The 12,749-nt window shown below is 43.0% G+C and overlaps 1 protein-coding gene across 3 annotated transcripts in view; it reads right to left on the bottom strand.

The window, feature by feature from the left end:
* SLC12A7 (solute carrier family 12 member 7) overlaps positions 1-12,749 on the bottom strand; it is a 531,598-nt gene that overhangs the window by 336,018 nt on the left and 182,831 nt on the right. For all 3 annotated transcript variants that reach the window (XM_073678432.1, XM_073678433.1, XM_073678434.1), the window contains exon 3: positions 10,635-10,757. In XM_073678432.1, the coding sequence (XP_073534533.1) occupies positions 10,635-10,757 (123 nt within the window). The remainder of the gene's footprint in view (positions 1-10,634; positions 10,758-12,749) is intronic.

Below are 12,749 nucleotides of genomic sequence, written 5' to 3'. Positions count from 1 at the left end.
TCAATTTTGCGCAATCATTTCACCACTTTTTTAGCCCATCCTTTGCAAGGCCACAGGAGACAAGAAGTCTGACACATAGTCAACGCCTAGAGACGATGGTACAGGAGTATCTCCAAGTAAACATTGAAGCCATGACTGTGTCACTGGACCCTTGCTCTTTTTGGGCTTCCAATCTGGATAAATGGCCGGAGCTAGCCACTTACGCCTTGGAGATCTTGTCATGCCCCGCAGCCAGCGTTGTGTCTGAACGTGTGTTCAGCGCTGCTGGTGGTGTGCTGACAGATAAGCGCACGCGGCTCTCCACTGATAATGTAGACAGACTCACGTTCATAAAGATGAACAAATCATGGATCCGAAACGACTTTTCTACCCCTGTGTCATCCTGGGGAGAGTAAAAGCTTGATGATTGGTTAAAATCACCCTACCAACCGTTTTAAGCTTTCAAATTACTAATCATGTTTATCTGTATCTTGACTGGAAAATAATTTGGGCTTTGTAGCAGTGTGCAGCACTGATCCTATTAGCCCATCTATACTAAGCTCCACCAGATTTAAAATTAATAATAATTTTTAGCTGCATCTAGCCCGGAAAATAATTTTGGGGCTCCAAGATGCGCAAGACACATAAGTGCCTTCTTGCTGCACTACCTGCAACATGACCCTCATATTGTCAGAATTCGAAGTAATCATGACTACTGGGTTGCCACACTCTTAGATCCCCCAAACTTTTCGATCAACCTTTTCATTTTAATAAAGACCAAAAAAATGGTCATTTAAGATAAGATAAGATAAGATAAGATATACTTTATTTATCCCGGAGGAAATTGCGGTATCACAGCAGCAGAACACAGATCTCGAACATGACACATATGATAACAAAACATTTGGAATGCTTTAGACATTGCTTTTCAGACATTTGTTAAACACCCCCATAGCTGTTGGAACAAACGATCTCCTGTATTTTTCCTTTTTACACCTTAGTTGTATTAGGCGATTGCTGAATGTGCTCTTCTGTTTTGCAAACAGTTCATAAAGCGGGTGTGTGTTGTTGCCCATTATAGCTCTGCACTTCTTCTTAATCCTATCCTCTACCACCTCTTCAAAAGTCCCAAGCTGTAGGCCCACCGTCGCGCTAGCCTTCTTTATAAGTTTGTTGAGCTTGTTGGCGTCCGCAACACGCACACTGTTACCCCAGCAAATTATTGCCGCAAAGGTGGCACTAGCCACAATGGATTGGTAGAACACCTCAAGCATTTTGCCACACACATTAAAAGACCTTAACTTCTTTAGGAAGTACAATCTACTCATCCCCTTCTTGTAGACCTTCTCCATGTGGCACTTCCAGTCTAGCTTGCTATCCAGGTAAACCCCCAAATATTTGAAACTGTCCACCATCTCCACATCCTGACCGTCAATGGTAACAGGTAGGCATACCTTCTTGCACCTTCCATAGCTCATCACCAACTCCCTGGTTTTCTTAACATTTAGTTCTAGATGGTTAGCCTGGCACCATACTACAAAGTCCGCAACCACCCTTCTATATTCCTCTTCGTCCTGGTCCTTCCCAATACCGCCAACTATCACAGAGTCATCCGAGTACTTCTGGAGGTGACAACGGTCTGATTTATACTGAAAGTCAGCTGTGTACAATGTAAAGAGGAATGGCGACAGCACTGTTCCCTGCGGGGCTCCGACACTGCTCAGTACACTATCTGATGTAGCCGTCCCCCACCTAACAAACTGTGGCCTATCCGACAGGTAGTCAATTATCCAATTCACAAGTCCCTCATCCACCGCCATTTTAATCAACTTTCCTCGCAGTAAGAGTGGCTGTAATGTGTTGAACGCACTAGAGAAATCAAAGAACAAAGCACGCACTGTGGTTCCATCATTGTCCAAAAAGGAATGTACTGTTTGTAGCAGAGACGCTACAGCATCGTCCACACCCAGTCCCTGCCGGTACGCAAACTGAAGAGCATCAGTATGCGCCATCACCCTCGGACACAAGTGAGCAAGTACTATTCTCTCCAAGGACTTCATCGCATGCGATGTTAAGGCCACCGGTCTATAGTCCCCCGGGGAAGCCGGGAAGGTAGTCTTGGGAATCGGCACCAGGCAGGAAGTCTTCCATAGCACTGGTACTCTCTTTGATTGTAAGCTCTGGTTAAAGAGATGCTGGAAGACAGTACATAACTCATTTGCACACACTCTGAGGACACGTGGACTGAGACCGTCAGGCCCTGCTGCTTTGCCAATGGCCAGCTTACTAAACTGGTCCCTCACGTCATTTTTGGAGACCGAGAAATGATCTATTTCACCCCCTGTTAATTTAGCTAGTTGTTCCCCGGCCTCCTCCCCCTTCCCTGCTGCTACCGCACCTTTATTGCTGAATCTATTGAAGAACTGATTCATTTCATTAGCCATTGTAAGTCCACCACCCCCCTGCTCCGACCTTGCCTTAAACCCAGTCACTAGCTTCATTCCAGCCCACACCTCTCTGGAGCTTTTTTGTGCAAATTGATTTTCTAATTTAACTCTGAATGCCTCACGGGCAATCTTAATTTTCCCCTTTAGGTCTCGCTGTATAATTTTCAATGCCTCCTTGTCCTTCCTTTTAAAAGCCAGTTTTTTCATGTTTAGTAAATGTTTCAACTCTTTTGTAATCCATGGCTTATTGTTTGCATAACACCGAATCTCTTGAACAGGTACTACAATGTCCATACAGAAGTTGATGTAATCAGTAACTCTGCCAGTAATCTCATTAACATTACATTTCTCTTTCATGGTACACAACACCTCCCAGTCTGTACAGTCAAAGCAGTCTTGTAACGCCTCCTCTGCTGCTGGACACCACTTCCTTATCTTTTTAAATTGTCACTGGTTGTTTGCGGACGTCTGGTTGGTAAGCAGGAGACAATAGTATGAGGTTGTGGTCAGATTTCCCCAGGGGGGGTAATGCAGCCGATGAATAAGCATTCTTAACATTAGCAAAGAGGAGATCCAGTGTGTTGTTGTCCCGTGTAGGACATTTGACATATTGATAGAACTTTGGTATTGCAGATGAGATCTTTACTCGATTGAAATCCCCAGAAATTACAGTTAGAGAGTTTGGGTGTTTAGTCTGAAGCCGGGCCATCACCCCTGACAACACATCCCCAGCAGCCTCTGGGTTCGCAGATGGTGGTATATACATCACAACTACAATAACAAGAGTGAATTCTCTAGGCAGATAGTAAGGCCTGAGGCCCACTGCTAACAGTTCAATATTTGGACAGCAATGTTTCTCCTTAACAGTTACATGCCCCTGATTGCACCATCTGTTGTTAATGTAGAGTATCACTCCTCCACCTTTTTTCTTGCCGCATCTAACTCTCTCTCTATCAGCCCGAACCATTTGAAACCCTGGTACCGAGACACTTGAATCTGGGACCTCCTCATGCAGCCAGGTTTCTGTAAAGCACATGAGACTGCATTCCCTAAACTCCTTCTGGGTCTTACTCAGAGCCAGCAGTTCATCCGACTTATTTCCCAGCGATCGTACGTTACCCATGATAATGGATGGGACCACTGGTTTAAACCTTCTCCTCCAGGACTTGATCTTCTTGCCTGCTCTGCAGCCTCTGAAAGGTCTCCTTATTTCCCGTGGAACATTCAGTATTGCCACTGCTGGAGAAGACTTTATCCTGCGCAGTTCCAGAAGACGATCCCTAGAATACACTGCTCGTTTAGCAACAGACCTAGGGTCCACCATCCCGTCATTATTTCCACCCGTCACACCAGTCCTCTCCATGGCAAATCGTATACAGTGACCTCCACCGCTCACATATGGCTGTATCCCTGTCACAGGCTGTGGGTAGCAGCATGCATCCTTCAGTAGCATTAGCTGAGATGGTCCGTATTGCGTGCCCCAGAGTGTCTGTACCTGCAGGAGACTTGTAAGTGGTGGAAGAAGATCCAGGTGCAGATCTCGTGCTGTGTGCCCAGCAGCAGTTGATAGTGTGGGAAGTGTTGTATCTTCCATCCCCAATAGACGAGTATACAGGAACGTTGCAATCCAGAGAAGGTAATAAAATAATAAAATAAAATAACTGTAACAAAACTGTAACTAAAATAAAGTAGAAGCTTCTGCTGCTGCAATGGGCTGCCAGTAGTCCGGCGCCGTATTGTCTCCACAATCTAGCAGAGAGGCAGACAGGCATGTCCACACCCTCCGGAGTCAGAAAGTGAATCATTTTTGAAATTATAAGCATTAGCAGGTTATTAGAAACTCAAATCAAACAGTTTTCAACTCAAAACTTTATTCTAGGTGATGTTACATTTTCACATAGGACCCCTTGTTCAAAAGGAACTTCTGAACTCTCTCGTCCATTGAATTTGTCAGGTTTTGGATGGTTTCTGCTTCAATTGTTTTGCATGAGGACAGAATACCCTCCCAGAGCTGTTGCTTAGATGTGAACTGCCTCCCGCCATCATAGACACTCCTTTTGATGATGCTCCAGAGGTTCTGAATGGGGTAGAGGTCAGGGGAGCATGGGGGTCACACCATAAGTTTGTCCCCTTTTATGCCCATATCAGCCAGAGATGCAGATGTTTTATGTGCAGCATGAGATGGTGCATTATCATGCAAAAAAATGATCTTGCTGTGAAATACATGGTTCTTCTTCTTGAACCATGGCAGGAAGTGCTGTTTGAGAAAATCCACATACATTATGGAGTTCATCTTTAGCGCCTTCAGGGATCCTAAAGGGGCCGACAATCTCTCTCCCCATGATTCCAGCCCAAAACATTACTCCACCTCCTCCTTGTTGGCGCTGTAGCCGTGTTTGCGTGGGGTGTCCATCAACCAGCCATCCTCCACTCCATCCATCTGGACCATCGAGCGCTGCACGGCACTCATCCGTGAACAAAACAGTTTTGAAATCAGTCTTCATGTAATGTTTGGCCCACTGGAGTAGTTTCTCCTTGTGTGAAGTGGATAGAGGAGGTCGACAGGATGGCATATGCACAGCTGCAAACCTCTGAAGGACCCTGCATCTTGTTGTTCGGGGGACGTTGGAGGCACCAGCAGCTTCAAAAACTTGTCTGCTGCTATGACCAGGCTTTTTTGCCGCTGCTCTTTTAACCTGACGTAATAGCCTGTAGGAAAGAGTCCTCAATTTGCCCTTATCAGCACGCACACATGTGTACTGTGAATCAGCTACATACTTCTTGATTGCCAAGACACTTCATCCTGATCATCGCACAATGTTGATTGTAGTCATGCCTTGACCTAAACACTCCACAATTTGTTGCTTCTCAGCAGCCGACACATCCTTTTTCTTTCCCATTTTGGCAGAAAATGTAGGCTGCTTAATAATGTGAGACAGCCTTCTTAAGTAGTCTTGCCTTTCATTGGACACACCTGCCAAACTAATTAGCACAGGTGTCTGCAATTGCTTACAGTGATATAAAGAGCCCTGACACACATCACCATCAATGAGTTTAACTGACAAACAAACAAATTCTTCCCTTATCACTCCTAAACACTTTTTGCATAATAATTTGGAACACAGTGTACATGTGCTTTTCCACAAAACACCAGTGGTTCACGTAGTGAATCTTACAGTTCTAACTTGCCAACCGTGGTCTGTATGGAGTTGTTCAATAAAGGGCCCAAAATTAAGATAACATAGATGGGAGAGGTCTCTATGAATAGGAATTCCTAAGTATTTGATACCCTGTGAGGGCCAGGCAAAGGGAAAGTTGGACTGGATGGAATCCTATATGGATTTGGGGAGGGAGACATCGAGGGCCTCAGACTTCGCTGCATTGATTTTAAAATTTGACCATGTAACAAAGTGATCTATTTCAGCCATAACAGCATGGATGGATATATGTGATTTAGTGATATATACTAGTACATCATCAGCAAATAGAGAGTATAGCCTCAGGGCAGTGTATGCGGAGGATGGGGGTGATGGTGCAGGGCAGCAGCAGTAACGACACGGAGTCAGTGATGCAGTCCAGGGCCTTTACTCACAGTTCTTATTATCCAGACCACGTCTGCAGGTAACGGCTGCCCACGTCGTACTGTGCTCACCAGGTGAGGGGCTCAGACAACTCCCAGATAACTTTGGAGCGCTTCACAGGACCCCCTTTGTGTGTCCTTTGCCTGGCCTTTCTTACCAACCCTTCTGTCCGGCGGCCTCGGGCCTCCTCTTGGTAAACTTGGCGCCAGTTTCCCTGATCCTATGTGCTGCCCTCCTAGCGGGTGTAGCGAGGGGCTGCGCCACATAAAATGTCACAGCCTCCGGTTTGTAGCTGAGGGTCGTTTCCTGCCTCCACTAGTTTCGGGGACCGGTCTCCCCCTTTGGCCTGACCCCTCCATGCAGGTGGATTCGGGCGTGCGGTGGCGACTCGCCCGTCCGCACCCCTGGGATCCCTTCGTTCCTGGAGCCTTCTCCGCTCCTCTTCCTTCCTTCTCCCTCTTCCAGGCCTGGGCCTCTGTTACTAGGCCCGCCTCCGGAGCAGAGCTCATGCAGAGCCCCTGCTCCCTGCCACTTCTGCTCAGACTTCTCTGCACTGAACTAAGATGGTGCCCACCTTTTATACTCCCTTCTCAATGCACCCAGGAACTGCTTCCTCCCTGCTCCTGCACTACAGGGTTCCCCTTCCTCAATGTTCCCTCCCCCCACTCCAGCCAGGGACAGGGACTGTCGTGCCCATCTCAGGGGCATATTGGTCGCCCTGCCCCACGGCAATGTGGTGTAATGCATGCAGGTGTCGGGTCCTGATCCACACTCCATCCTTACCTGAGAGTGAGATATCACACCTCTGGGTGAGGTGCAATACCTCTGTAGCAACCGAGCCCTGAGGGTGCTACAGTTCCATTTATCTTCAGCCTAGGTGACGTATTGCGATCCAGGGCCGTGATTTCGGCTATAAAAGGGTCCCCTAGACCCCTACCCCAAGCTTTTTAAGAGAATCATATATGGCGTGCCAGGAGACTCTATGGAATGCTTTCTCAGCATCCAACGAGAGTATCTAATTACAAATTTTTAACTGCATCTAGCCCAGGAAATACTTTGTGCCTAGTAGCAGTGTCTGCTAGTCAGCGGATTATCCCGGCTGTTAAGCAAGCTACACCACCTGTAGTTTAGACACTTAATTTTTTCAAAGGAAATGCTTCGGGACCATGGGATACTCAGTGAAGAGCATCAGGAGGCACCCCAAGGCATAGGGGCTGGGACTGGCAGTAGGATGCCTTGCGGTGGACAGCCGAGCTCGATCCTTATAAAAGCTTTTTAACTGCAGCAGCTTTAGTGGACGCTACTGGAGCTGGAATTACGCGGCTGCTGGCATGAGACTTGCCCTCCAATAGATCCTTGTAAATGGATTTAAAGTGTATTCATTCAAATTAGAGAGACAATTTAAATTAAAAAGCTTAGAGCTGCCTCCACCACAGGGGGGCTCGCTCGACCCACCAGCGGACAGGCACCAGTATTGGGAGAGGGGGGCTGGCCGTCAGGGTTCACCGCGGCTCTGGCACAAACCCGGCGACACGGAGGTGGCACGGGCAGGAGCGGACTGAACGTGTCGGCTTCTCACTTTTTGGATTTTAGAAGGGCATGACATGCCTATATCTGTGTCTCCCCCTCCTTTTACTCCTCCACCTCTTTTCTTTTCGCATGACTATATGTACTTGTCACTTTTCCATGTGTTAGTTATGCCTTCTGAGCAGTTTGTCAGCTTTTGGACACCTTTGAAGATGTTTTCTATGTGTTTCTATGTGTTTTTGTTTGCCTGCCATTGGTTTTAACGGTGTTTGAAGGTGTTCAACGAACAGTTCGACGAACAGTTCGGCGAACACACGGGTGTTCGACGAACCGAACCGAACTCGAACACTACGGGGGTGGCTCAACACTAATCTCCAGCAGTATTGTTGGCCCTAGATGCGGAGAAAGCTTTTGACCGGGTGAACTGGTGTTATATGTTTAAAACTCTTGAAAAATTTGGATTTCAAGGCAGGATATTCAACAGCATTAAGGCTATGTATTCAAATCCATCGGCCCGGGTGTACACAAATAATTTTCTTTCAGTTAAGTTTCCTTTATCTAATGGCACCAGACAGGGATGTCCCCTCTCGCCTATACTTTTTGCCCTATTTATTGAACCCCTAGCTGCAAAAATTAGGTCTGACCCATTTATAGAAGGTATAAACTTTAAACAAACATGCTCGAAAGAAACACTTTTTGCAGACGATATTCTGCTTACTATCTCAAACTCCCTTTTGTCACTTCAGTGTTTAAATTCCCTGATAAAAAATTTTGCTAATGTTTCGTTTTATAAAATTAACTTTTCAAAAACACAATGTATGACTTTCAACTTAGAAGACAACTTGGCCACTGCCTTGAAGGTACAATTCGACTTTAACTGGCAACCGCAGCAGATTTCGTACTTGGGCATAATTCTGACAAAATCTCCATCAGCTGTGGTCAATGACAACCTGTCGGTCCTTCATAAATCCCTCCAAACCGAATTATTCCGTATGAGTAAAATAGACCTATCGTGGCTGGGGAGAATCATTACCTACAAGATAATGGCCCTTCCTAAATTTTTATATGTAATTAGATGTATCCCATTGCCTATACCTGGAAAATGGTTCAATAAATTTCAAACACAACTCAGAATGTTTATTTGGAACAAAAACAAGCCACGAATATCAATCACTCTTTTAGAAAAACATAAGAGACGAGGTGGATAGGGTCTCCCAAATCTTTTTAGTTATTATCAAGCAACGACATTGAAACTCTCAAATGGTTGGTTACTAAAAGACAATCCTATTCCCTGGGTCTCCTTGGAAAAGGCCCAAATAAATTACAGTGACTTGAAGCTAGTTATCACAGCTTATCTTATAGACCCTAGTAAACCTCTACCAAATTTTCAGACACTCAAGGCAGTTATCACCGTCTGCAGAAATCTGCTCAAAAAAACAAAGTCAAAATTTAAAGATTTTCAGCCTAATTCTCTTCCAATTCAAATTTTAGAAATTTTAATCGCTAAGCTGAAATTGAGTACATGGTTGGAATTGGGTATCTCAGTAATCCAAGATATAATTCTGGATAATCTTATTACTTTTCAATCCCTCCAGGATAAATATACTTTACCTAACAAAGAAATTTCGACATGGTTAAAATTACAATTATTACTGACTTCAAAAAACATTCTCTTTTCTCTTCCCCAATTCATTATTGACCTTTTATCTAAACCCTTCGGTAGCCCCAAATGGGTGACAAACCGTCTGTATAGGATTTACAATGATGACATTGAACTACTAAAGACTAAAAACATAATAACTTGGGAAAAAGAACTCCAAGTTCAAATAGACATATCACAACTCTCTTCATCTCTAGACATCATTTACTCAAACACTCTGTGCTTCTCTACATGATTCCCACTATAAGATCTTGTCTAGATGGTACTGGACACCGGAGAGAATTTATCAAGTCTCACCACCGACATCATCTGACTGTTGGAGGGGTTGCGGGAAGATGGGGACCCTCTCACATATTTTCTGGGGTTGTCCTAAGCTCAATAATCTTTGGACAGAGGTTAGAAACCTTATTAAAAACCTCACTAGCTTACGAATTTCCTTTAATCCACAATTGGTTCTTCTGCTGCTAGGTATAGATACTTTCCACAACAATCTAAGGCACATAATTTGTCACATTTTAATAACTACTAAATTGTTGATAGCTTCACGTTGATAACAAGCTGAAGCTCCAACCATAGCAGATGTAATAGACAGAGTTTCTATCCACAATATCTATGAATACAATATAGCCCTTAGACAGAAGGACTTGAATAAATATAAATTTAAATGGGATATTTGGTCGCAAAACTTTATGCCAAACTTAATTTCTTGACACTCCATTAATATTGTGAAACTACGATTTTTGAATTCTGACTGAATAACGGTGTATTTATATCATTTTGTTTAATTCACTAACTGAATGTAGTTCCGAAACGTAGGTTATGATACTCTTTGTAAGAATTCGGGATGTTAAAAGTAATGTATTACCCTTTTGGTTAACCAACTTGTATGATTATGTTGTAAGTTCCTTTCATGTTGTCTGTTTTTCCCCTTTCCCCAAATTTATGTTCTTTCCTTGTAAATCTGTGATTAAAACATATTGCATAGATATATCTGTATTATATGATAATAACTCACATGTTATATCTACAATAACCACTCTGTATAATATAATACATAAAGTATTTACAGTTTTGTTAATAGAAAACTTAATAAAAATATTTTAAAACAAATAGAATTAGCTGTGATCCCATGCAGTAATATCTGTATACACTTTTGCTTCCTTCCCTGCCCAGGAGCTGTGGTATGATCAGACACACAGTACACAACAGGGACACATTTCATCTCAGCACAGCAACATTTCTTTTAAACACATCCAATTGTGGAACTTATTATTATTCAAAGATCTATTTATTAAAATATTTAGAATTGACTTTGTTCGTGGGAAAACCCTTTTAAAGACCTCATCAACCCTACGTGGAAAAAAAACTGAAAATGTTAGCTATTTGTGTTTTTTTGCAAGAAGAAAGTGCTGTCTTATGTTAACATTGCTATTTTTTTACCTTTACTTCTTTCCTCTTACGATCTTCATACTCTTCATGTTCTTTAACCCCTTGTGGCAAGTTTGTGTAATTTGCAAGTTTGTTCAGAAGTGAGGACACCATTGGGTTACTGTCCATTTCTTCCTATAGAATTAAATAAAGATGAAATATTTCTATTTATAAGTAGTTACATTCTAATGAATTTTAAATTGTAGCTACATTTTTCCAAAACTTGACAGATCATAGAAAGATATCAGAAGTTTTTGACTGGTGAAGGTCTGCATGCTGAGACCCCCCTCAAATGCTAAAACAATTAAGTAGAAGTAATCAGTCAGTTGAATACTGCTCTCCTCTCAGACTTAAAAGGGGTACCCCTTTTTGAGACAAGCCAAACCCCGGGGCATCGCTTTTTTTTTTTTTTTTTTTAAACACAACAGAGCTTTACTGCAGCAATCAGTGAGCCCAGCAGCTTTTTATAACAAACTGCGCCCGGTGAACTTGATTTTCTGAAACGTTAACAACCCCTTTAACCCCTTCTCGACATTTGTAGCATACATACACGTCATTGTCGGAACGAACTTCCCAACCGATGCAGTATATATACACATCATGGAGTTCGCCCACACACTGGGGACTGTGCGCAGGCGATCGCCGCTGGGTGTCAGTTGATTCTGACAGCTGACACCTGGAACTTAGTGCCAGGAGTGGTGCGGGTACAGCTCCCGGCACTTTAACCTGCTAAATACTGCGATTGCAGCATTTAGCATGCAGGGAGAGGGTCTGGCAGAGGGAAGAAAGTCCCTCTGCCCTTGGATCAGAGACCCTGCAACGTCATCACAGGGTCCAATCAGTGCCATGGTGACCCAATGTCGTCATGACGACATCCAGGTTATCAGAACAAGCAAAGTTGACACAGTGCATGATCTAACAAGTTTGCCTGTCAAGTTTGACAGTTTCCATAACATAGTATAGGGATGCAGGAGCATTCTTAACCATTCAGCCTGCAAAAAAGTGAAAGTCCCATAGTGGGACGAAGTGAAAAAGTGAAATAGAAAAAAAAAAAAAAGTGGAAAAAAAACTTCAAAAAGAGGAATGTAAATATAAATGGTATCGCTGAAAACTTCATCTTGTCCCAGTATACTGCTCCATCAGCTGAAAAATAAAAAAGTTACAGCTGTCAGAAAGTGATGCAAAAATAATTATTTTTTCTATAAAATAGTTTTCATTGTGTAAAAGCTACAAAACATAAAAAAATATATATGTAGTATCGGTGTAAATGTAATGACCCAAAGAATAAAGCTGCTTCATCAATTTTACCACACGTAGAATGACATGAAAAAAAACACAATTCCTGAATTGCTGATTTTTGTTCATTCTGACTCCCAAAAATCAGAATAGAAAGCGATGAAAAAATGTCAGGTGCCCGAAAACATTACCAATAAAAACTTCAACATGTCTCACAAAAAACAAGCCTTCACATGACTATCTGGGCTGAAATATGGAAAAATTATAGCTCTCAAAATATGGAGATGCAAAAAAATAGTTTTTGCAATAAAAAAGCTTTTTTTTTTTCTTTTTTTTTTACAGTGTGTGACACCAGCCAAACATAAAAACCAGATTATAAATCTGATATCGCTGTAATCGCACTGACCCAAAGAATAAAATAGTCTAATCACTTATACCACATGAGGAACGGCGTAAAAAATAAATAAAACCAATTATTCACCTGCTGTTGATTAGTTCATTCTGCCTCCCAAAGATCTAAGTAAAGAGGGGTTCCAAGGGGTTTCCATGTAAATCTCTGAAATACGTGATTCAGACGGAACCCCTGGCAGAAGATCTCCTATAATGAGGCAGATGAAGGCATTGTGGACACCGTTTGGCCTATGATCTAACGATGTCCGTCTTTTTATTAAGCGTGCATAAAAGTGCCGTCGGCAACAGTTTTGTGCACTTCTGGAAAAAAAAGGACACCACTGAATAGAGGCCAGAAGGAGTCCAGAGTAACTTGCTCCCTCATTATAGAAGGTTTCATCTGAACCACTTCATTCGGAGATTTAAATGGAAGCCCTGATTAGAAGTGCTCAGCGTAGAGCGCCGGATAAATGTGAACCAAAATGTTATTAACAAAAGCAA

Source organism: Phyllobates terribilis, unplaced genomic scaffold (assembly GCF_046119375.1).
Source record: "Phyllobates terribilis strain yellow unplaced genomic scaffold, ASM4611937v1 Scaffold_4__5_contigs__length_816908805, whole genome shotgun sequence".
Lineage (NCBI taxonomy): Eukaryota > Metazoa > Chordata > Amphibia > Anura > Dendrobatidae > Phyllobates > Phyllobates terribilis.
The sequence above is the reverse complement of the archived record's forward strand: the minus strand, read 5'-3'. Positions and strand labels throughout refer to the sequence as shown.